Source organism: Plectrocnemia conspersa, unplaced genomic scaffold (assembly GCF_051122295.1).
Source record: "Plectrocnemia conspersa isolate PC_06_02 unplaced genomic scaffold, ASM5112229v1 ptg000011l, whole genome shotgun sequence".
NCBI classification, from domain to species: Eukaryota; Metazoa; Arthropoda; class Insecta; order Trichoptera; family Polycentropodidae; genus Plectrocnemia; species Plectrocnemia conspersa.
Window position 1 is genome coordinate 15252925 of NW_028277175.1, and position 25668 is coordinate 15278592.

General features: G+C 30.5%; 4 protein-coding genes across 41 annotated transcripts in view; 2 read left to right on the forward strand and 2 right to left on the reverse strand.

Annotated features, from left to right (window-relative positions):
* Nucleotides 1-3128: 3128 nt before the first annotated feature.
* LOC148229641 (bifunctional arginine demethylase and lysyl-hydroxylase JMJD6) lies at nucleotides 3129-5704 on the forward strand. Its single transcript, XM_088197016.1, has 5 exons — nucleotides 3129-3561; nucleotides 3627-3874; nucleotides 3950-4082; nucleotides 4170-4299; nucleotides 4372-5704. The coding sequence occupies exons 1-5, from the start codon at nucleotides 3175-3177 to the stop codon at nucleotides 4455-4457; spliced, it is 984 nt and encodes a 327-aa protein (XP_088053142.1). The 5' UTR covers nucleotides 3129-3174; the 3' UTR covers nucleotides 4458-5704.
* Nucleotides 5705-7911: 2207 nt separating this feature from the next.
* Nucleotides 7912-12168, reverse strand: LOC148229642 (ubiquitin domain-containing protein UBFD1-like). 2 transcript variants are annotated; one of them, XM_088196335.1, is made up of 6 exons: nucleotides 11969-12168; nucleotides 11080-11507; nucleotides 10886-11017; nucleotides 8962-9103; nucleotides 8843-8889; nucleotides 7912-8769 (listed from the first exon to the last, which is right to left on the reverse strand). In XM_088196335.1, the coding sequence occupies exons 1-6, from the start codon at nucleotides 11970-11972 to the stop codon at nucleotides 8659-8661; spliced, it is 864 nt and encodes a 287-aa protein (XP_088052461.1). In that variant the 5' UTR covers nucleotides 11973-12168; the 3' UTR covers nucleotides 7912-8658. The 2 variants fall into 2 exon arrangements, with proteins under 2 accessions (XP_088052461.1, XP_088052460.1); XM_088196334.1 differs by having other exon boundaries at nucleotides 11723-11971.
* Nucleotides 12162-16797, forward strand: LOC148229643 (uncharacterized). 3 transcript variants are annotated; one of them, XM_088196293.1, is made up of 12 exons: nucleotides 12162-12538; nucleotides 12613-12774; nucleotides 12848-14417; nucleotides 14485-14636; nucleotides 14701-14900; nucleotides 14964-15224; nucleotides 15286-15479; nucleotides 15539-15645; nucleotides 15721-15846; nucleotides 15911-16048; nucleotides 16116-16225; nucleotides 16296-16797. In XM_088196293.1, the coding sequence occupies exons 3-12, from the start codon at nucleotides 13292-13294 to the stop codon at nucleotides 16750-16752; spliced, it is 2871 nt and encodes a 956-aa protein (XP_088052419.1). In that variant the 5' UTR covers nucleotides 12162-12538; nucleotides 12613-12774; nucleotides 12848-13291; the 3' UTR covers nucleotides 16753-16797. The 3 variants fall into 3 exon arrangements, with proteins under 3 accessions (XP_088052419.1, XP_088052420.1, XP_088052418.1); XM_088196294.1 differs by having other exon boundaries at nucleotides 12162-12532; nucleotides 12685-12774; XM_088196292.1 differs by having other exon boundaries at nucleotides 12613-14417.
* Nucleotides 16786-25668, reverse strand: part of nuf (rab11 family-interacting protein nuf) — a 63313-nt gene continuing 54430 nt past the window's right edge. For 20 of the 35 annotated variants that reach the window (XM_088196298.1, XM_088196297.1, XM_088196331.1 and 17 more), the window contains 5 exons: nucleotides 20582-20716; nucleotides 20171-20457; nucleotides 19900-20099; nucleotides 18619-18749; nucleotides 16786-17885 (listed from right to left, as the gene is read on the reverse strand). In XM_088196298.1, the coding sequence (XP_088052424.1) occupies nucleotides 17760-17885; nucleotides 18619-18749; nucleotides 19900-20099; nucleotides 20171-20457; nucleotides 20582-20716 (879 nt within the window). In that variant the 3' untranslated portion in view covers nucleotides 16786-17759. Of the gene's footprint in view, nucleotides 17886-18264; nucleotides 18310-18618; nucleotides 18750-19899; nucleotides 20100-20170; nucleotides 20458-20581; nucleotides 20717-25668 lie in introns of all 35 variants that reach the window. The other 15 variants (XM_088196296.1, XM_088196295.1, XM_088196314.1 and 12 more) reach the window with 1 other exon arrangement.

Here is a 25668-nt window from a genome sequence, read left to right on the forward strand (position 1 = left end):
GACACGCTTCGCCCGTTTGCCGCCAATGCCGGCCACCGAACGATACGACAAAAAAAAAAACACCAAAGATCAGCACTGCCGCTCTTAAGACACTCGACTGTCACGCATGGCCGCCATTTTAACGCTCTTATTCGAAAAATCAACAAGAGCTAAATTATTTTGCAAATATTCAAATTGAGGAGGGGTAATATTGAACGACAATTAAATATTACTAAACAAATATCTACACTAACATTATGTCTTAACTTTTATATTAAACAATTATATTTTAAATATTTTTTCGATAATGATGTTATTGGGTTATATGTAAAATGGTCCCAAATTTTTAGTCTTTATTATACGTTTTCACGGAACAAAATTAGAGGTAAATTACAACAAACAAGGTAAAAAGGTACTACTTATAAAGCATTTCTTAAACTTCGCTTTAACAACAAATAAAACATATATTTCAGAATATTGAGAGTGACTTGTTAAACTATTATTTCATTATATTATAATATTATTGCACTCTCAACGAGTAACATAGTAAAATGATTCTAGAATTAATAAACAGCTGATTGACGTTTCGATTTTTGTTTTTATTGTTTGTATTGAAACATTTTTTTAAGCTTTTGTCGAGCTCTATAAATGTTTTTGAGTTCTATAAAATGCATTTTGGAAAATAACATTTTTACGTGGTTCATAGCTGATAAAGAAATACTATCAATCATTCGTTCTCATTTATTTTAAGAAATATGAGTAAAATGTTCTAAGTTTTCACGATGAAAAAATATACGTTTCTTAATACTTTATCTATGTATTGAAAATGGCAATAAATACACTGCACGTATAATTAAGGTTAATTTTCCTGAAGCAGCTCAAACCTCTAATGCAGGTTAGTTTTTAAGGACCAAAGCGGGCGGGTCCCACCATTAATTAAAATTAATTATTCGAAATAATACATTTTATTTCGAATTTCGGCGTGGCATACGTGTCGAGTATTTTCGTTACTAGGGACAGTAATCTCTGGCCCTCAGATTCTGTACATTTTTTTAGCGCACGCGTGTCTTACTAGGTTACGATATCTACGTAATGCTTATCTTGGGCAATTATATTCTAGCACAGTAGTATTGTGTTTGTAGGTATGTACAATACAAGCGCGCGGCCCTTTATTATCCTATTATTTTTACACCGTTGTTGATCTATTTTGTTGCATTTAGTATATTAAATTATTGTTGATGTGTTTTGTTACTGTTTATTTGTTAAGTTGTTTTTTATTATATTTAATTATTAATACTTCCATAAACAGACATATGAACTATTCATAGTTAATATGTATAATATTAATATCGAAGAAGCATTCAATAAATTTGAATCATCCCTTAATCTCGTGAATCGCATCGCTGATTTTATTCCTGAGGCAGTTCCAGATGATAGTGAGGAAATACTTTCAAAAAGCGAAGAAAAAAGAACATGGCAGAAAATTATTGATAGAAGATTCTAAAAAAGTCTGAGACAAAATAATTATTGAAATTTATGAAATATTAAACCGCTTTTAAATATTTAAATAATGTTATAACTCTAAAAACTTCAATTTTTATAGATGGTTTCTTGGAAAACACATAAAAACAATAAGAGATATTATCCAATGCTACATGAAAAATGTTATGTATGAAAATTCAAATTTTAATGAAATACCTAATATCAACGCCTTATTCTGATTTATATAAGACAATAAATTGCTCGATACCTATTACGAAGTGTCAAAATTAATATAAGTTACTTTAGTGACACATGTATCCATAGCTGATTTTGAACGTTATAGCACTCTAAAACGTATTAAAAAATTGTTAATAAATTCGACTGGTCAAGATTGGTTGAATGCATTAGCCGTACCATCTATTTATTAGGATTATTTACAAGAAAATAAAATTTGAATCTATATTATTAAATAGAAAATAATTGTGTTTGTCTGTCTGTCTGTAACAAGAACTCCCTAACGGTGAACAGTAGCGACGTGACATTTGCACATGGTATTTTGGCTGTCATTTCTACGTCATCTGCAATAGTGTAGTGCTAAATAAAAAGGCACTACGCCACTGTTCAACTGTGCTATTGTCACTTTTAAGTTTAAAGTTAAGCTAAACAGCGACGTGCTGACTACAGATTACGTGCTACTAGGTGAAGACAAGACTGTAAAAATATTGTATATAAGAGAGTAATGAAATAAAATTGTATTAGCAAAATTAAAAAAATTAATTACAACTAGTTTAAATTTATCTAAGGCAATGATATATATTTAATTTATATCATTGCATAAGAAAAGTAGTGAGTTTAAAAATAATAAAATTTCAAAGGTAGAATTTATCAGAATAATTCATAGCTACTAAAATTTTATAACTTATTTTTATTATTTTTGTCTTAACTTATTATATTTTGATCATGCCAGTACATATATGTATAATACATATTATGTTTAGTTCGAAAAAAATAAAAAAATTTTTTGACCCCTGGCTTTACCTGTTTCTATTGTCACCAGCCGTCACTGTATTTATGTATATATGCGATATATTGTTGATTTAATTTTTTTTATACTTTCTCTAAGAAAAACGGCAATTAAAAGTAAAACATCTAAAAATGTTGTGTTGCACTAAAAACGGATCGCAATTTATATTTATAAACCACGTGGCTGAAAAATTACCGACTTATAGGTCATTCATATATGATGTTAAACCTAATGAAGGAAGAAGGTCTTTATAAGACCTGCTTTTCTCATTAGGTTTATATAAATATTATGTGATAATTTGCTACATTTGCCATAAGCAGGGTTATGAAAAAATGTATCAGTTAGCTAAAACATATTTTTATGTAAATATGTAAATTATTAGGTTTATTCTATAAATCGTAACTACTTATATTTTTTTATTATATTGTGTCAAATAACGTATTTTAATATAAGTTATAAAAATATTAACAAGTTTTATTTTTAATTGGGGTAATAAGTATTTAAAGAATTTATATAGTTTCATCATAAATTTTAATATAATTTATAATAACATAACATTTAAAAATATTTTATGCCCATTAATGTAATAATAAATAATGATGGTCAAATTTCGTGCTATTATATCATTTTCACATCAGCTGTCATTAGTGTCGGCGGTATATTTTCGCCGCGATAAATAAGTACTTAAAATGGGGGCAAACGCCCTCGAAAGGCTCGACAGAGACGCCTCCGAGCTGTCGGAGAGTCTCCTGCGCCTCAATCGCCGGATGCTGAAGCGGGGCTTCGATCCTAGCGATTTGAGGAAATGTTACAAGCGAACGCTTGAACAAACGTCAAACGCCGCCGGAAAGAGTCGAAAGATGCGAATAGCCGGGGCGTGCGCCCTCCTGGTGACGGTCGCGGCGGCTCTGATGTACGACCGCGACGAGATAGTAAATTATTTTCTCGGTGTACGATGTTTCGTACCGAACAATTATCTCGTTTGGGAAGCGACCAGACCTATTTCGGATTGTGCCTTTTGCGACGGCGTTAAGGCGCCGATTATTTTACACAACGCTACTAAAGAAAGCTTTAAGGTAAGTTTTATATATATATAATTTAGTTTGAGTTTGTATATTGAGATAAATAAAATTTGTTTCAGAAATATGCGTATTCGTCAGGACCTATCATTGTGAAAGGTGCTGTGAAGCATTGGGAAGCGATGCAAAAGTTCGATTACAATATGTTTAAGGATTTATACGAACACACAATGGGTGCTTACGAGAGCGTAGACGACGGTTGTCAGTTTTTGCATTTTAAAACTGATCTATTTTCTTTACGCGAAGTATTCTCCATGTCCGAACAAAGAGCAAAGAATATGAAAGGTGAAAAGCCTTGGTACGTCGGATGGTGAGTTATTTTTTTATGTACTTGTGTATATTTTTATTACTTTATAGCTACATCGTGTTTATTATTACATTTTAGGGGTAATTGTCATCCAGAAGTGCTTGCCAAAATAAGACAATATTACAGTTATCCAGATTTTTTACCAGAAGATGCTGAATTACCAAATTCAGAAAATATATTTTTTGGATATGAACAAGGAGCTGTAATGCATGTGAGTTCATTTTTTCATTCTTCGTGTGAGTGATTTTTTTTGTCACCTGTGATTTTATGATACGATGATATATTATTTATTTTTCAGTTGGATTATATACCGAGGCTAATGTGGCAAGGACAAATAAAAGGTAACAAAACCTGGAGTTTAGCTCCCACTCCAGAATGTGATCATAAATGCAAACCGTTCCAGTTTTACGTGGAGCCTGGTGATGCAGGTTTGTTATATAAATGTATGTATTGTATATTTATTAATATATCTTGCTTATAATAATTTATAATCTTCACAGTGCTTCTCGATACTCGAATATGGTACCACGCAACTTATATCCCTTCGGGACAGTTTTCTCTAACGGTTCAATCCGAGTATGGCTAATTATGAATTTTTATACTGTTGACCCTTTGTATATTTGTACAAAAAATATATATTTTATTATATAGTTTTAAAGTTAGTGTAAGATAATTGTTATTATTATTTAAAAAATATTGTTTTCATTGTTTGAAGTGCCATTTATACACAATTTTTTGTTATTTTTGAAATTTGTATAGTTTATTTGAAGTAAACAGTCATTTGAAAAAAATGAGCTATTCTCATTAGACATGTGTCTAATTTGTAAAATATGCTCTACTATAATACTTGTGTACCATCATTTTGTAATGGGGGTTAATAAATTATTTTATTTGTACATATTTATTTTATATTCTGACTTAGTTTTTTTTTATAAATTTTAATTATTAAAATAGACAATGTTAATTAAACGATTTATATTTAAATTCTTAGATCTTCCTTATAATTTAATTTATAAACTATATTTAAAAAATATTTTGTCGGTGCTTCTGAACTTCTATAAAATAGTATACAATCCTATGTATCAAATTATGATTTAAGAATCTTTATTATTTATATATAAAAGTTCATAAAGTGATAATTGAATAAAACATTTTGTGCTCAGTCACTTTGCTCAAAATTAAACATTAAATATGCATAAATAAATTGACTGACGTGTGACACCGGCGACGTGTGCCTAATTATGTATTTATAAAATAAGTGTGTTCATAGTCTTCTTATATAAAAATTATTTTTTCAGATTCTTCCTTAACATATTATTTTGTGTCATATTTCACCTAGTCAAAAAAATGTTTCTATAATAATATTTACGAATATAAAATATTTTTCTATATTTGCCATTGTATTTATAGTATACTACTTACTATAATAGATCTCACGATATATTTATTTATGTATTTAGTGCCGGAAACGGTTAGTGTTAACATCTGATTTTGTAATAATATATGTATATGTCAGTGCGACTGTATTTGCCTTGAATGTGGTGCCATTGATATTTTAGTACGGAAAGTGTCGGTTTCGTGGTTTTATATTTAGACGTTTTTAATAAAGATTATTTATTTGTTTTTAAATTTGATAGTATTAATGCCAAAAATTAAATGAAACACCTGATTGTTCAAATTTTTGTTCAAAAATGTCTTGCCAAAAATTGTATATTTATCTTGCACGATCTGATGAAAAATTTGAGTTAAATTTATATGCATATCATTATTGTAAAATTAATCATCTTACAATTTTTGATATGGCTTTATTAAAAATAAAGTTTTTTTATTCAACATGTGTTTTATAATTCAACCTTTCAAAACCAATCAGCTGCTCTGATTAAAATTTGTGACAAAATATTATTGAAAATATTGATAAAGTAAGTAAGAATCGTCAATGGACTAGTATTTAATACCTGATTAAAAAAAACTTAAAATAAAAATGTTGCTTTGTTATTTCTAGGCCACTGTATCTGACCATTTGTATGTCCATACTCACAAAATGGATTTTTGGTGCACTTCACTAATGCTTGTACTACACTCTGGAAGTTGTCCGAACCGAAGTTACAACTGAAGTCGGCCGAGACCTACGACTTCGAGTAAGCGACCACACTGTCGCAAATTTCATATGCCGTCTGGACGGTGGTCGTGAAAAACGTATGGACAGCGGCTTCTGTCACCCACAGCCAGCATATTTGCGCGCGATCGAAAAATGTGCCAAATAATCGCAATTTTTAAATTGTCATATTATTAAAATTACGATACTGATAGTTATAAAAGTTTGTGTGGGCACTCACTAATACAATATCAGTGAAAACTTTTCGATCGTAAATATTCAATTTATGCAAAATTTTTGTCGGCTTTTGCAAAATGCCATAAGGCATAAAAATGATACTTCAGAATACGAACACCACATCTGTGACTATCCTAGAATTTGTCGCCATCGATTCTAAATAAGAATTCGTTATGGTGTGATATTTATATAAACCGATCTAGAAAAATACATAAAGATATTCGAAACGATTTTTTTTAACAAAATCAAGTACCACTTATTATTTTTTAATTATTTAATTTTATATGAAAAAAAATATAATAACGATATCTGTTAAAAGAATATACTATCAAAAATATAATTTACTTAATACTAATAACTTGACCACGTGACCACGATGCAGCGTTCGTCATGCGTGTTGACCATAGGACGCCTACGCGCATACTGAAATTGAACCGAGTTACTCCTATCTCAGTTTGCGTAAAACCATATCATTATCTCTCTCACTGTCGTCACTTAACACGCGAGAGAGCGAAAAGGCAATTATCGCACCGCTCGCGTTCGAAAGAGCAGCTCCGACTTCGGTCCGTTTGCCGACAATGTTCGGAAGCGCTCGAAGCTGGCCAAGTCGACTGAATTACCCCCACTTTACCTTCCGTTCTCGGTAACCTCGGACAACTTCCGAGAGATTTTAGACCGAACTCCACTGAAGTAACCCACTATACGTCCTTGACCAACCTTGGCCAACTTCCAGAGAGTATAGTGCAGGCATAAAAATATTGTTCCTTCAAGAACCTTTAGGTTTTTAACCCAAATAAGCTACCGGAGACCTTAGAAGACCATACCGAGGACATCATTTCACCGCCAGCTTTTCCACCAGTGCTCACAGAAAAGCACATAAACTTCCACAATGGTTTAGTTCGATATATATTATACTATGTACATAAATTGTTACCAGCTTTCCGGCGTCTATTTCTGGCTGCAAAATCACACTCCTCAGGGGTAATAACCCGAAAATATCTTCAAGGAAAATGTTCTGACTTGGATTTTTTCGCAAAATTCGCAAGCATATATTAACATTTAACAATATATTAGAGCATAAACTTAGTAATGAAACATTCACTTTGAATGAATAGACATCTATCAGATAAATATGACAATTAGGTATAGTTATAATTTAATTGTAATGTAATAAAAATAAAATTTATTGTTTTTTATTACCAGTTAGTTGAAATAATAATATTCTTGCAATCTGAGGGGTGAATATTGAGATGCGCATGAGCGGGTTCTCGCGCCTTCGAGATTTCAATCAATAACAGATGCAACACTTCATTCAATAAGATCTTAAGGTAAAAATGGTGAAAGAAAAGATATACAGATTAGGGTCAGATCTAAACAAGAATGCAAGAAAATTCCTAACCTCTAGAAACAGACAGTTTGAATCAATGTAAGCCAGTGATCTGCCAATTAGGAAATAATATATAGCCAATGAGTTATGTATTAAAGCGAGACAAAAAGTTAAAATATGTAATAGTTATTTAACGATGAGTCTTACATGTGAGGTAACGCAATTACTCCAGAAAATTCAAAATAGCTCGTGTTTGATTACATAATTGGAGTTTAGTCGATTCACCGACGGTTAATATCTTGATTGTTTTGTCAAAATAATTCTAGTATTTATGTCAAATTTTTGGGGTTAAGGAAAAATAGGATTCATTTAAAAAACTGATTTTCTTTTTAAAAATTTATGTACATCAAATGAAGATATTTAAATATATCTGATTATCACATAAAACACGACTATTATCTTACATATTATTCGAGACGATTCCCTGAAATGTGGCAATTAAATTATGTAATATCGACAAACAGATCATACATTGAACATACATTTATATTGTATTATAAATATTAGTGAATATGTATTTTAAATAAAACGTCGCAAAAGCAAACTGTAGTTGAAAAATGTTTGGCATCATCATAATAATAATAAATGTAAGTAACTTAAGAATAAAATTCGTATGAACACAAATTTAAAAGAACGCTAAAGGTAAAATAAACAATACCTTGAAATAAACTTAAAATCGAATAAATATTTAAAATAATAACTTTTATATAATTTTTAATTCAAAATTGTATACAAACAAAGAAATGTGATATCAGATTGGTATAATTGTTGGAAAAAAAATTACTAACATAAGAGATGTACACATACAAAATAGTTCAACTTTCACAGAAGTCAGAATTTGCTCGTTTTACAATGGTGTTTAATTTTTATATTATATTTTGTTTGTAAAAAAAGATTAATGACATACATACATATATCTTAGATAGTAAATACGACACTTAACATCTAAATTTTATAAAATGGCTTTGCCCGATCTTGGATAGCACGTTAGATGAATTAAATCCTTATTCGTAACTAATTTAAAAATTAAATGATTATGCCTTTTTAGCACATTTAACCCTGAACGTTTTAAAACAGCTGCCACCTGTCGAAGATGGCATCTTTTATAGCATCCACGTACTGGGCCGGAACCCAGTACACCCAATAGCGGGAAGCTTCAGTCGGACCGAGCTGGAGTGCCTAAATATCATATTATATATTATTAGTACATATAATAAAAAATATACATATATATTATATAATAGACATATACCATGATATGATACTCTTCGTGACCTTTAATTGGTTCAGATGTCACCGCTGAAATAAACAATATTTTTTTATAATATCTTTGTACAAATAATACATAGTAACAATTATTATTAAATATACCTTTGATTGAGGTTAGAGTAAATTTTTCAGTTCTCTCTTTTGTACCGAGCCAAACTTGATCCAATTCTAATTTGAACGTAAGACGAACTTTTCCCCCATGTTTGTTGAGCATGCCGCTCAACGGAACGGGAGGCAGAGGTTCCTAAAAGAAAAAAATACTTGGTAAATTCAATTATCTTATTATATAAAAGGTTGGACATTCTCCCAATTCAAAATTAGCATATATTTATGGGAGAGATTATTTTTAATGATACTGAACATTCAGTTATATAAGCCAAAACTTTCTTCTAAAATGGAAAGTCATATTTTCTTATTGAGTTAGACGTGGCAAATTTCAATTCAAAAATAATAATAAAGGTGCCATGAACTTTTGAGCCTTGTAAAATGGTTATTTTATATAATTTTAACCCGAAAATCACTTCAATTTATCGAACTATAATATATAAAAAAATTATGGCATGAATAAGTGTCATGTATTAATTAACAAAGTACGAAAAAAAAGGTTCTACTGCATCTCTGCCTAGACAAGCAAGTAACATTAATCGCTGTCAAGTCTAGGAGACTACCATGGAATTTATTTAGCAGGGATATATTAAACTTTGGGTCGAAAATTCGTGATGGTAATCAGGGACGTCATTTTTAGTGGGATTTAGCATAATTTGCCCCCCCTAGAATTGGGCCCGAAAAATGAATGTCATTTAATGAAAATTCTAAACCAAAAATTCTCAGATTATCCCTCAAAGAAAATCTAAAAAAAACGAAAAATATTCTTTTAAAATACATGTCATTTCAGTGAAATTTTATCGGAATACATTTTCACTGGTAAATATATATTTTTACCTGTGAAAATATAATTTATCTGGTAGGTGCTTGTAAAATTATGTGATTTTAACTTTTCCACATGTAGTAATAAAATAATTAACATATTTATCATTATTAATTTAAATGTGATGCATAAATGTTTCAGTGAAGTTTTATTTTCACTAGTAAAGTCCAAATACATTTTCACCAGTAGATATATATTTCTACCAGCAAAAATATTATTTAACCAATGGGCACTAGTGGAATTATATGCTGCTCTAAAATATCTATGAAACGCAAATTGTTGAGAAACGTTTATTTGCTGTTTAAACCCAAACCTAACCTAATATACATTCCAAAATACAAACTAAACCAACTCATCTCTCAGGGGAAAATAAGCAGAAGTACAAACAGATGTAACATCTTCATATTTTGTCTGTATTTGGATATTTTAAAAATATGATAGCTATCAATATTACTAGGAACTTCTGGTGTGTATTCAAATCGAATTTTGGTCAATAGGAGGGCGCAAAAGCAATTATATTTTCTCAGAAGTCAAAAATTCACGTCAAAAGAAATAAAATTGAAACACTTGGTAACGAGCGTTCCCACTGCGACGGCGCTGACACGATTTTATTGCTTTTGACTTTTGAGACGGGATAATTGTTTTTTGCGCTCTCATATTGATCAAAATTCGTTTTAGATGTGGTTCATTTGATTTTCACTTATTGTAAGTCGTAATATTGTTATAAAAAGTGTTAATATGAACGCCACATCAACGAGCGTTTCCACTGCGATGGCACGATTTTAGTGTGTATATGTGGAGTCTAAGCAAGGACCTCCTAGAATTTAGCCAGAAAAATACTTGTGATTTAATGAAAGAGAAATATTAAAAAAATGACCATTAACTGGCCATTTTTTGGCTCTTCTCTTCTCTTATGACCTTTTTGACCTGAGATGTTTAACAATGCGTCCCATAGTATTGTATATACCCCCAAAACCTGAAGTTTATTGTTCTAATATTACGATTTGAATAGAGATTAGAAGATCTCTCAGATACCACTGAAACATGTTATAACTGTGAATAATTCAATGGCTAAAGCGAAATAAATAAAATGCATACTTTAGTTCCGATGATTCCAGGCATCGCATCCGGAGGCACTCCTTTGTCTAATACTTTACGATGGATCTTTTGCTCGCACATGGGCTCTTTGGTACTGGTGGAGCTCAAAGCTCTTTCGTCTAATGCAAATTGCTGTAAACGAAACGAAAATTATAATTTTGTGCTAAAACGTATAAAATAATGGTAAATTGTACCTGTCTAAAGTTGGTCACTGCTAATATATCGTTAATTTTAGAGCCAACAAGCATGACTTTGCACCCTGGAGTGATTCCGGCCCCCCTGAGGGTCATTTCGTCTTTGGCCATGCCCTTTATCATAATCTTTTGTGCGTTTTCGGCTATGCCTATGATACCCTCTAGGTGTTCCTTCAAATCTTTAATTTTCTTGTCCCATTCGAACACTATATCATGTTTTTCTTTGTTAAATATAACTTTAAATTCTACTTTTTCCATTTCGACCATCTCGCTCAGCTCCATCTCCATCGCGATCTCCGGGACCGTTTCTATTTGGGCTAAGTTAGTTTTTTTGCCATTGTCCGAGTCACTCGCGTCTTCTACTTTCTTTTCGGCGACTGGCGTCACGTTAGGATCGTTATTTTCAGAGACGCCTCCTTTCTCCGATTCTGAAATGCAACACGATTAATTTCAGTAAGCAATTTCAGTAATCGCCATATTTGACAGCTGCATGATAATGCATAAAACAAATGTTTCAAAATAATCATCTTTCGAGGTTAGGAAAAAACGGCAAATTAAAGATGGCGTCTCATGTATGAAAAATGATATTTTTTTAATTTTATTCGATCACATATGTGAACATTTTAGCAAGGGAAATGCACACCGTATGCCATTTATAATAGAAGTGATGTAGTCAAACTAGTGAGCTAGCTATTCGCAATTGCAAACTGAATAAAGGGCGAGAGTCCTTCGCGACCGTGCGGCTAATGAAGAATATTCGAGAGAATCGGCGCAGCCGTCGGGGCTGACGGGGACGGGGAAGTGATTGCAAAAATGTATATCGTCACGCGATTGTGCGAGAGTGAAAGTGAGGTTAAGAAAGTGATAATGGCACCGCGACTGCACTCACCCATGGCGCCGGCTGCCACAATGACAATAATATTTACGTCAATTTTTCATATGTCAGCCGTTTGTAGAAAATGGCGATTAGTGACTCATCTTTACGCCAGTGCGCAGAAACAAATTTCCTTTGTTCTGTTCGTGAAATATTACAATAAATCACATATTCATATTTTTCGATGTATTTATTTTTATCATTTTAGATATATCAAATTAACAAAAGTTTGCCAATATGTAATGAGGAGATATTTGTCAATATGTTTACTTTGTCTACAAATTCAAGGAGGGGGGGAAAATACAAATGACGACAAATGAAAAAAAGATTTCCTCGGACATTTTTGTTCAAGAAAGACAAAGAAGAACAAAAGGAGGACGTCTGGTCACCTTACTAAAACTAAATTCAAAGCTTGACTGCTGCGCTGCGCTAGAAGGCCGACGATCTCAAAGTCGCTAGAAGAGGGCTTCCTGAAGTTTCTCTATCATGCGGTGAACAGCGGATATGTAGCAACAGTATTGTACGCTGTGGTAATAAAAACACTTTGTTTATAGTGCCAGTTTCTAGACATAAATATCTGTAAATGTAGGTATATTTTTATTGCATTATTTTTAATTAAAATAACTTTATTTCATTATAAACAATCCCTAATTTTTTAGATCTGTTAAAATTTCTACGATTAGTTAGATCTGTCAAAATTTCTTTGATCTTAATTTAATTATCATCGACAGCACAACAAACTAATAACCAGAGTAATCGACCCCGAGTTCACATAATCACCCCTAAATGGAAGTAGCGGTCCGATACTAATTTTACCACTGGTGAACTGAATATTTAGTTTTCGATTTTTATTACATTTAGAAACAGGATTTGCAACCCGCATTCAATTTTCAGCGGATATCTCTGACCTTCCTCAATATTTGCAATTTTTTTCATAAACAACAGTTTGCTAGTAGTTGAACAAATCGATTAATCAAAATAACATTAGTTTTGTTTTTATAAGAAAAACCGCAGCTTAAACTAAAAAACACAAAAAATTCTCATTTTTTGGGAAAATATAACTTTTTTACTAGCTGGTTAATACTGACTATAAATGTAATTACAGTATTTGAGAGTTATTAAAAGTATATGTTACCTACTGTTATAATTATGTATATATACATATTTTAAACCAATAAATATTATTGTTTATTTTAGAAGTAGTGAATTCTTAGTTACCGTTACTAAGGTTACATTTATATACACAGTATTTTCTGCACAGTCGACATTGAATTTTGTGAACAATTCTAATTTATTACTCATTTATATCTATTATTTTTTTATTTATACATTTTAAAAATGGATTTTGATTTAAACGATCCATTGGGCGACATATTGAGCGATGATAGCAACGATAGTTTTTTCAATGACGATAAATATAAGTCAGGTTCCAAATCAAAAACGACATCAGCATCAAACATCGAAGCAAAAAAAAGCAATCTCTTCGGATTGGAGGACAAAAGTGCAACAGTGAAAGAACAGAACAACGATGACTTACTGAAAAGTAAGAAAATGGGCAGCGATTGGCTTGGACTTTCCGAGTCAAAACCGACAACACCGTCAGATATTAGAAAAACTGAATTGAAATCAATTGGATCTGTTAGTGTTATTCAAAATCCAAAGATTGATAAAATACCACCGTCTGCGACTGAAACTATTGTAAAACCAGTTGCTAAAAAATCTGACAATTTAGATTTTTTGGACGAATTTGATTCTATCTTAGATTCTGATAAAGCAGCAAAAAGTAGTTTAAATCTGAGCAATTTGCTTGGAAAAACATCTACAAAAGTGCAAAAGAATGTCGATAGTACTTTATCGATGCAAAATACAATTAAAAAAGAGACTAGTTTCTCTTACGCACCAACCACTTCAATAGTGCCAAAAGATAAAAATGTAAGTATTAAAAACGTTAAAACGGATACCTCTTTGATTAAAGAGCAAAATGATAGAAGTAAATATATAGATCAAAAGTTAAAAGACGACGATAAAGTATCTGGAGTGGCTAGAAGAAAAAAATCTAAAGATTGGCTGGGAATTTTAGGCAATGATGATGTTGATATTCTATCTACAGATAAAACTGATAATCCAAAGTCTTTCACTGAATTATTAAATTTGTCTGAGAAGAAGGAAAAAGTTGCTAAAGAAAGTACTCCCAATGAGCCACCGAAAGTTGTAAAACAGGCCGAGGATAAACCTAATCAAGAGCAAAGAGAATCTCTAACAAATCAAACTCAATTGCAAATGGACGTGAACGATTTCTTAAATAAAATAACTGTGAATATGGATACGAATACGATGGGAAATTTAGGTAGTAATATAAATATTGAACAGCAAGGTGCAGCTCTTTGTCTACAACAGCAAGAATCACACCTTATGGTAGCTTTGCAGATGAAAGCTCAAGAAGAAAGATTAGCTGCAATGCATGGTTATTTTTAATTTTTAAATTATATTCCAATATTTATAAATCTTTGTAAAATAAATGTTAATTTCAGAAAGACAAACTGAAACAAAGAGAATTCAGCGAGAGGTAGCATCTGGTCAGCGTGAGCAGTTGAACAGAATATTACAAGGACAAGTTGATCATAGAGCTCAATTGCAACAAGTCATAGCACAACATCAACAACGTATCAATAAACACATTCAAGTAATTAAGAGAAAATTAAATTGTTTTCTGAATATTTTATAAATTAAATTATACTTATTTTTAGTCTTTATTAAAACCTGATGAAGCGGTTGAAGAAGCAAATCTATCAGACAATATTGGTCTTTCTAGAAGTGATGATAGAATGGAATTAAATGACAGTGGGAATAAAAAAGTTGAATTTTTAAAAACGCAACTTGAGCAGATGACTTCAATTTTGAAGGATTATCATGAAAAAGAAGTAGAATTAATTGAAAATTCATATAGGTAAAGAATAATATTTTTGTGAAAGTAAATTATATTATTTATTATATGTATATTGTTTTTAAGACGCCAAATAGATTTTGCTAATAATTCTATTGTGATTGTCGAGGAGAGATATAAAATTGAAAATGAAAAAATAGTTGATTTTTATAATGCAAAATTGAAAAAACTAGAAGATGATTATATGCATTTGCAAGAACAATGTGACGGTATAGTCAGATCTGCTATAGAAAAACATGCGAACAATATTGAAAAGATCGAAAGCAAACATTTGAAAGATATTGAAACTTTACAGCAACAACATCATATTGTAATAAAAAATATTCGGTATGTATATTTTATTGAATTTTATTAACAGTTCTTAATAATGCCTATAGATAAATTTCAGTGATTCTTTTGAACTAGAACATTCTACGATGAAAGAAGCTAAGAGTTATACACAAAATTTAGAAAATATCATGTCAGACGTAAATAAAAACAATGAACTGTGTTTAAAGATTATTAAAAAGTTAGATAATAATATTGACAGTGACGTGGATGTTAGACAAAAAGCTTTAGAAGTTAAAGAAGATCAAATTAGTTGTAAGTCTTAAATTAATATTTATAAGTCCAACTAAGCTTTCAAAATATATATATTTTAGGTATGTTGGATAATATAAATATTCAAAGAAAACTATATGAATCGGAGATTAATAAAAAGAATTCATTTTTACAATCATTTGAAGAGAGAATGAAGCAAGAAATGCAAGTTCGTTTACAATTCTTTTCTGAAAATTGATTATATGTATTGCCAAATAGATCTAATAGTGTTATTGACCAATAGATAATAGAAGAAGATAAATCAGCTTTTAAACAGAAACAGCAATATTTAGAAAATGAAACTGAAAATGCAAAATTGGAATATGAGCAACTAAAAAAACAACTTCTAATGGAAAAACATAGTTTTCAGGTTATATCATTATTATTTATATAGCATATTTTAAAACACTATATTTTTAATTTGATATTTTTAGAATAATGTAATTTTTATTGAAAAATCGAACGAAGAAGCTAAATCTAATATTGATGAACAGTATAAAAAAATTGAGACAGAAAAATTAGTTGTAGCGAACGAAAAGAAGAGTGTTTTGGAAATGAAGGCAAATTGTCAGGTAAACAATGAAATGTTATTCAAAGTGAATAATTATTAAATTGTATTTATTATAATATATTTTATAGTTAACAAAATATAAATTAGATAATGAGTTGCAAGATTTGAAAGATAAAAAGATTCTTATGGAGAGAGAACAAGAAAAGTTGTATCAAGATGAAGTAAAAATTGTGGAAAGGTAATATTAAATATGCATTGAATAGAATCAGTACCAGAGGTATTCATTTTATAATGATTATATATTTTAGGAGTCGAGAATTGGATCTGTTGACTCAATCTGCTTTAGCGAAACAAAAAAATGCAGATAATAAAATGTCAGAAGCCATCTTTATGAAGCAAAAGTATGAAGAAAAGTTTGGCAGTATTCAAGAACATTCGTTATCTCTCAACGCACGCGAGCAACAAATTACAAGTGATAAAATGGCATTATCCAGAGAACGTCTGTCCCTCTATAATCAACGGTCTGAAAGTGGTTATGGATCTTGCGTTGTTTGTAGAACTTCTACAATTCAACTAAAGGAACCAAAGAACGATAATGTGTTAAAATACCAAGAACCAAATCTAGAAATATTGTATAGCCTGAATGCTTATAAAAGTGATTTGTTGGATTTAAATATGACGAAGGATCTCACAAAAGATAATTTGATCGATATCAACAATGATGATATGTATAGTAATAAAATAAAAAGAGTCGAAAAATTTTAATCTTATGTATGTATGTGATTCATAATAAAAAAGTTTATATGTAAATATTTCGCTTTATTAAAAAATATTATATTTCTCTTTTACATAGGTATGCATTGATGTTAATTATTTTTGAATGAATATAAGATTAGAAAAATGCATATAAAATGATTTATATATATCACAATTGCAATTATTACATTTCGTATGTATATATATCATATATATTATCGCACTATATAAATTTAACAATTAATATTAAAATAAATGTAAATCATTTCAACATTGTTACATTATCAAACAACATAATAGCTATTTACAATTTATTACTTAGGTGTATATGTATATTTATACAATATATTAAAGCATTCCTTTTGCTAATAATTTTCAATAAAACCAGTCTTTCATCTTTCTAAGTTAATTTTCAACAATGCACCGTTTCTTTACAATGTTATTATAATCATATCAAATTAGGCACTTTACATATAACACAATTCTATATGAACAAAATTTCATACTTGCTTAATAAAATTATTACATTTTTTTTTGTAATACTGATTTAGAATGTTCACACAACTTAATCACATTTTTTACACATTTGACATTTAAAAAGGTAACTTTAAAGAAAACCTTCAGTATGTTTTACAAACGATCAATACCAAAGGATTTGCTTATCAATAATGTTTCGGAATAAGCAAACGATGGCAAGTGTTTAATACTTATTCACATTTTTTAAAACTTATCATTACTGGACGGCTGACAAAATAAAAAAGCATGATTGATAAAATCATAATAAAACCAATTTTAATAAAAATAATTGAAGATATTGAATGAATATTTTTTTAAAAATAAAACACAAAACAAATAAAATATTAATTAAAAACTGTTAAGCCTAATAAGTAGATATATACAAAAATACATAATAATACAGGCATTAGTTTAAAATCGTTGTTACATATTAACTATACATAATAAAAATAGGCTGAATAACAATTTTCAGATCATAAATATTAATAAGAATGTAACTGTTATGACGCTTTCTGTTTGACTTCTAATAATTGTGGATAATTTTCTACAATTTGTAATAATATACCATCTATATAAGATCTAAGCTGACAATTGACTTCTTGCTGTTCTTTGAGCGCTTTCTGCATCTGAAATTTATAATTGAAACATAATTATTTTTTTAATATTTATTAACGAAGAGTTATGTATCAGTTCAGTTGTAAACTAAATAGGAACTTATGTATACAAGATAATAAGTATTCTTTAATTGTTTTTGAACATATCATTACATTCCTAAAGATTAATTAGTAAACATAATTCTTGTCAATTGTTCAAGTGTATGTTAGTATCAAGTGTTTTAGAAAAACTATGTATTAAATTTTAGTACTACAGATGTATATAGAGTAAAGAACAATCATTTGTTAATATACAGCTACTGCAGGTTAAATTTTCTGTAAAGTGTAGAAAAATCAAGATTCCAACACCACACGTATCATGCAGTCATGTTATCACACGTTTATATCATACCTCCTCATTATGTGTGTTGTATTCGTCATGTGCATAACCATCAAACTGCAAAATATAAATAAAAAAGCCGCTAATGACAAAATTCATATGTATTCGATTTAAATTCGGCAATTTAGACAAATTAAAACATTTTGCAGCTAATTAACTTTGTAAATAAATAATAATTTTAATTGTGCGCTTTACCATACTCATATACTTAAGTGCGGCTAATAAATACTTCACGTTGGCAAATACATGGTATATTTAAAAAGCTAGTTAGTGAACACAAAATACTATTTGGCGTTTTTAAATAGCAAATAATTATTAAGATACCGTTTACCGTACTTTAAAGTTTGGGAAAAACAATCTTTATACCTGATCGTTGGTCATTTCGGTGAGTTCGGCCGCTAGACTGCTCTGTGGCGGCGGTCCGAGCAAAGAACGACCAGTTTCCAGTCCTTTAGTTAACATCTGAGCTTGAAGTTCTTCGTGAGCTTCTGATAAATCTGAAAAAATATTTCTTTTTAATATTCACATACATACATTTATAAGCAAGAAAAGAAAAATTCTCCTGCGCTGTATAGTATCAATAATTACATTTATCTTTATTTCTGTAAACAGATCCTATTACTATTTATGAATATTAAACTATGCAATGGAATAGTCTCGAATTTAAATTAAAACAGAACAACTGGCGGAGGATATCATGAATTCCATAAATGACAATGTCAATGACGATCGTTCTTGTTACCATCTTATAAGAATTTCTAAGCATTCTGTTGCCTATAAATGCAACAACAATATGATCAGAACTTATAGTCACTTTTTCGTATGATATAAAATTAAATTACTTTTTTGTATAAGGAACATTCGGAAAGCAAAGGTACAAAGTTTATTTATTTTTAACATTTTGTATGCATGGAAACGAGTATCTGGATTCCAACGTCATCATAATCCAAGTCTCTTTATCGGCTAAAGTTCATCAACTATTAAGCACAGAATAAAGGGATCATTGAAAGAACATAAGAAATTTCTTACGACTAGTGGACGACAGTGTTGCTAATCGAGCAAAACAAAATTCCATTCCATTTTTTACTACCCTTGTATATCATTACTTTATAGACTTAATTTTAAAGAAGCATCAGTCAATTTTGTGTATATGTTACAGTGAATGTATATTTTTCAGTAAAGTTATATTTTCACAGTAAAATATAATTTCACTATCTAGGCCAATTAAAATGTATAGAACAATTGATTTATAATTTCGCTGGACAATATTAGTGAAACTGTATTTATTCACTGCGCAGATGATCCGGTAATCTGATAAGTTCAGAACATTTTGGATTCAACAAGTGACGGTCACAACCGTCAGTCGAAGACCACCACTCATGTTGCTTTCTACACTTTTCATGCCTGTCAAATTTAGAGTAGCATAAAATTTAATTTGCACCTATCAGATAAATTATATGCATATCTACGGGTGAAAATGTATTCCCATATGATTTTATATATAAAACATACATAAAACTATGAACAACTGGAATAAGGTTATACAGAGCTATATAAAGATACACGACTTTTTAAAATCCTGAGAAGCTTTTTCATTTATTTAAAAAACTGCTATAAATAAGAACAATAACACAAATGATAATATACCTTTATTCTCTTGCCTCAACCTATTGAGATCTTGGTGCAATTCTTCTAACCGCAGCAAATGCGGTGAGACCGGCTCATCCCATTCGTGCCCATTATCTAAGCCTCGCTTTTCTTTACTGGCCAACTCTCCTCTGACTCGTTCCAATTCTCGCTGAAGATCGCACATTATTCTAGTAGTGGCTTCATGAGCATCTTTCTCTCTAAAAATTTAAACCCAATATTTATAACCAAAGTTTACACAGTTTCACGCAAATTAAATAATCTTCTTTACCTCCTATGTAATTCTTTAGTCTGTTTCAGCTCTTGCGCGATGGAGGCCACCGTGTCTTGTGCGTCATGCAATTTTTGAGCCTCGGCATCAGCTCCGAGCTTTAAACCTTCAGATACGCCTCGAAGTCGACCGACCTCTTGCTTGAGATTGCCGACTTCTGCTTCAGAAGACATTAATCGCATATTGAGATTCTCAACCTGCGAGTCCCTATCCCTCTCTATCCTCTGTATTGCTTCACGACACCTTCTCTGCTCTTCGCTGATCCGATCATCACATTTCACTTCAATCTGGATTAAAATAATAATGGATTAGTATACTTTGTAGTGGCGTTGGTATGACAAACGGCAATGCTACATTCCGTTTCAGCCCGCGGGCGAGAGTAACAGCAATATCATATTTTTATATTCTTACATCTCTGAGTTGCTCTTCCAACATGTGAACTTTGGCCTGTAAGACAGCATTATCCGCTTTGGCTCTCGCATATCGATCGTCGGCCGTGCTCTGAGTGTCCACCAGAGACGTCATTTGTTGCTGCAGCAGTTGCACCTGTGAAAGAAGAGTTGAAATTAATAACATGCATTCTTTTACACCACGTCTATAGTGAAGAAGTCGACCCGCCCGTTAAACTTTCACTCGTCTCCGCACACGCACAAAGTGTTACCGATATATAGAAGCAATTTAATAATAATAACGACGCTGCAAACAATGAAGTCTTTAATGGAATTACGATATAATAAAACACGACTAGGTGTCAGAGTTCAGGTGGAACATGTGGGAAAACGCAGCCATTGTGATATAAATCACATTTTTTGGCACTGCGATGTTAATTTTATTTTCTTGAAAACGTCCAAAAATTATTTGAGCTTGATTCTTAGTTCGTTTGGTTTTATAATCTGATCCCTGAAAATTTGCGTTATTGATTGAGAAATAACCATGGAGTCAAAATTTTCGTAAATCACGATTTTAATGTAGGAACATTGCTCAGAAAAAATATGATACTTGAGTACCAAACATTTTAAAATATGGTACTTTTACACTGAGAAAAATTAGCAGAATGTGGCTAACCCCTTTCCTTCTAACATCTTTATATAATCATAAAATTTACGTATACATTATAAATTTATTCATGTGAGATTTTAATTTTATTGAGCAAGGACCAGGCGCATATGGTGGGATACATTTCCTTTCACTTGCTAGCGTGTTAAGTGACGAGAGTGAGTGAGAAGAAGTGGGCGTGCGGAACGCATGTAACGCACGCCCGTATCTCTCACTCACTCTCGTCACTTAACGCAAGAGCGAGCGAAAGGGAATGTATCTCACATAAAGAAAGGCTTTTTCCAGGAAAAGGTCAAAAATTGACCAGTCATGTTTCGATTTTATTAAGATTCATGGTATTTCACAAATGACATCCATTTTACTGAGCAAATTCAAAGGGGAGGGACAAATTCGTCTACCTGTTCCCCAATCAAATGACGTCTCTGTTTAGAATTCACGTCAAACGCAATAAAAGCGTGCCATCACATTTGCAGTGAAAACGCTCGGTTATGTAGCATTCATATTAAGACTTTTATAACAATATTACGACTTAAAATAAGTGGGAATCAAATGAAGCATATCGCAGTGGGAACGCTCGTTACCGAGCGTTCCCACTGCGACGGCGACGGCGCGATTTTATTGCTTTTGACGTGAATTTTTGACTTCTAAGAAGTGATAATTGTTTTTGCGCCCTCCTATTGACCAAAATTCGATTTGAATATACTTTGACCAATACTTTCATATAAGAAGTCCGTAAGAGTAATATCGGTAAGGAAAGCTATCATATTTTTAAAACATAGTGTAATATCTATGTGCAAACTATGAAGCAATATGCGAGATGCAACGTGTCAGTACTTTTTCTTCCGCTCATTTTTCCCTGAGAGATAAGTTGGCTTAGTTTTATCTTGGACGTTTCTTAATGAAATTTCTACAGAAATAATTAGTTTTATAACTTTCATTAGGTTAGGTTTGGGTTTGAACAGCAAATAGACGTTTCGCAACTGTCAAATTGCGTTTCATAGATATTTTAAAATCCGTTAAATTATATTTTCGCTAGTAGAAATATGTATCCACTGGTAAAAATGTATTTTGACATAACTATTGAAAATATAACTTCACTGAAAAATATAATTCACTGTTAGATTTATACATTGCATGTACATAAATAATGATGTATGTAAATGTACATATTACTAAATATGGAAAAGTTGAAATCATATAATCTGGTAAAAATATATATCTACTGGTGAAAATGTATTCCAATATGATTTCACTGAAATGACTAATTTAAAAAAATGTTTTGAGGTAAGATTCGAAACTATTTTCTTTTAATTTTCTTTGAGGGATAACCCGGGAATTTCTGGTTTAAAATTAGGGACGTCATTTTTTTAATATTTCGATTTCATTAGGATTCATAGTATTTCATTAAATAAAATGCATTTTTCTGACAAATAACGTTCCAGTTATTGAGATATTTTTATATTTTAAGTAGATTTTTTAATGCACGGTCTAAACAAAATTTTGTGAGAAGTTAGGAGAGAAGTAGGAAAACACTCACGTCCACTGTTGTTATTATCAAAACATTCACTAGTACACATACAAATGATAACGTCTATCAAAACGCCATTTTTTCTGTGACAGTCTTAAACGATCATTTTAATCAATGGTGACAATTTTGATAGACAACTTTCGTAAATAATGATAGCGAAGTAAAATTTAGAAGGACTATATTATCATCGTTAGATATAAAATTAGATTAGTTCAATAAATAATAAAATAAAATGTGTTGCATTCGTACAAATTTTGACATCATCAAAATTAGTATAAAAACAAATAATTAAATAAATGATATGAAACATTGTGTGGTAAGTTGTAAAGTAATATTATTCACATATGTGTGTATATAAATATATTATATATGGCTATTGTTTATTTATTTTTTTAACATTAATTTATAAAAAATTGGTTATTTTCAAGTTTAAATAGTGGGTTAGTTTTACTTTATAAAGACAGTTATATGCAGATAGCTTTATTACAGCAAAATTATACATATCTAGGTGACCTTGAAAGTTTAACATATTCAAGTTTGATACTTAGACATAAATGTAATGATAGCAATTTCTTGCAAATCAAAAAAGAAAATGAACGCATAGACAGAGACGACGAAATTTTTAATCAAACTTGATTTTAATAATTGATAAGAAAGTGGGCATTCAACATTAATGTTTTTTTACATTTATACTATATATATCATCATACTCGTTGAAAAATGAGTGTTTTTCAATAAATTAACACATAACTCAACTTTAATTATTAATTATTATTAATTTAAAAATTTTGGTTTATTAAATAAATATGAACAAACATCTAGCTACCAAAACAATAATATTATATAAATACTCTTTTGACGAAAAAAGGACAATAACATAATAAACACGAAGATCCGTGTGTAACGCATGACGTTAATCACAAATGAAAAAATAAATATTATATTGATAGCTTTAAACTGTGTTAAATTTATTTACCAATTAATCTGATTTTAACCAATATCTGTGTTAAATATGATTCAGTATTGGAAGCCCTACTACGTATTTAGTCTCGTTCTGCCCACGTATTCAGGGGTTCAGTATACAGACAAAAACAACGCGAATTGTATTTACATCAATAACAATTGATCGCATCGAAATGAATTCGAATTGCCCTTGAAGCGAACGTTCCGAATAAAATCACTCACAACTCTTGGCATGAGTTTTGGACGCAGAGCAGAAATAAACTTCTTGTTACGAGTATGATTCAGTCAAACTTTTTCCGCGATAATGGGCTAAATAAACATTATGTACAAAAATAGTACATATATAAGTAGTTTATAACGTTATATAGGCATAAAACGACATTCCACCAATACACCACAGATTTGATATTATATTATAAGTAGGTATAAAACTCAGGTGCAACGAATACGACGAGAAATTGAAACTGCTTTTAAGGACCGTTTAGTTGTTCTCAATAATTGTGGTATCGAATTCATGTAATATAATAAGCTTTATCGAGCGTTTGTAACGTATTTACTACCTTTATCTTGATAAGCGCGATAAGAATTTCGCAATGGCAGACAATGTGCGTACAATCGCCTTATTCGCCTAGTTCTAAACTAACGAATCGGACAATTGTTAGAATTAGTGCAATTAGGCTAATTGGCATCGTGAAAAAAACAACCATTGCTCACAGTGGCATCAATGAAAGGCGGATTCAATTTTATAACAATTATGATAGTCGATGTGTCAGAGTAATATACGCAAGGCAGAAAGAAATTTTAATAATAAATTAATTACTGCGGTTTAGTCAACGATTTGCGTTTCCGCCTTTCTGGAAAAACGCGTCAGCCGATGATGAGTTTTCATGTGTAATCCGCGATAAAAACATATTAATAAAGTGTGTGCCAAGTATGAAATTAAAATTTAATATTATCTGATGATTGAGAATAACAGGTAAGACCGACTATAAATATAGAAATTTAAATTTAACAAATTGCGCACGTACAGGAAAAGTTTACCGCGTATTAAAACCTCAATACAATTCGCAATAATAATAATAAGAGTTGTGAGATCTAGAATTAATTTCGCAGCGCGTGTGAACTGTCGCAATTAATTTGGAATGATCGAAAGCGAACAAAAATTAAGATCTATTTTGTAAAGATCCATTCAAGAGATGCTTCTACGAATTTCAAAACAGTGTAATACTAAGGCATATGTATGTACGTTATAAATAGCTACCGGTAACTGTGTTACACATGAATGTGTTCATTCCTTAGATTGCGGAAATGTAGGAATATATATTTGGAATTGATAATGTGTTTCAGATTTCCTTGAAATTTAAACGCGAAATTGGCGAATTCATTGAGTAAATAAAATGCAGTTATTTATATATGGATGTAAGGTTTTTAATTAGAAAATATGATTAATGTACTGATAAGTGGCTCCACGATTCCACAAAAAATAAGATATTAATATTAATGGAATATTAAAATATTCGTAAATAATTAGGAAATAAACTTTCATTGAAAAATATTCTCATTTCGTAGCTAAAAAATCTATAGTTAACATGAGAGAAGCATATTTTTTTTACGTGGTAAAATAAAATATTATTTTTTAACGTATATTAAATTTTGAGTCCAATGTGTACACAGAAAGTTGATAGATATATTTCATTAAAACCAATTAACAAATTTATTTTTCTCATTATAGTATGACGTTATTAAATTCATTGCCAGTATTGTATTTTTTTTACTATTCTACGGGGTTCTTTTTCTTCATTGTGGGAAAAGTCTGATTAAAAAAGATAAGCAATACAAAAGAAATGTGTAAAATAAAAATTTAAGGTTCGTGGTTGCCATAAATAAAAAAATATATAAAATAGAATATCAGTTTTAAATTTGTGTATTATAAATCTTCCGTTTCAACTTG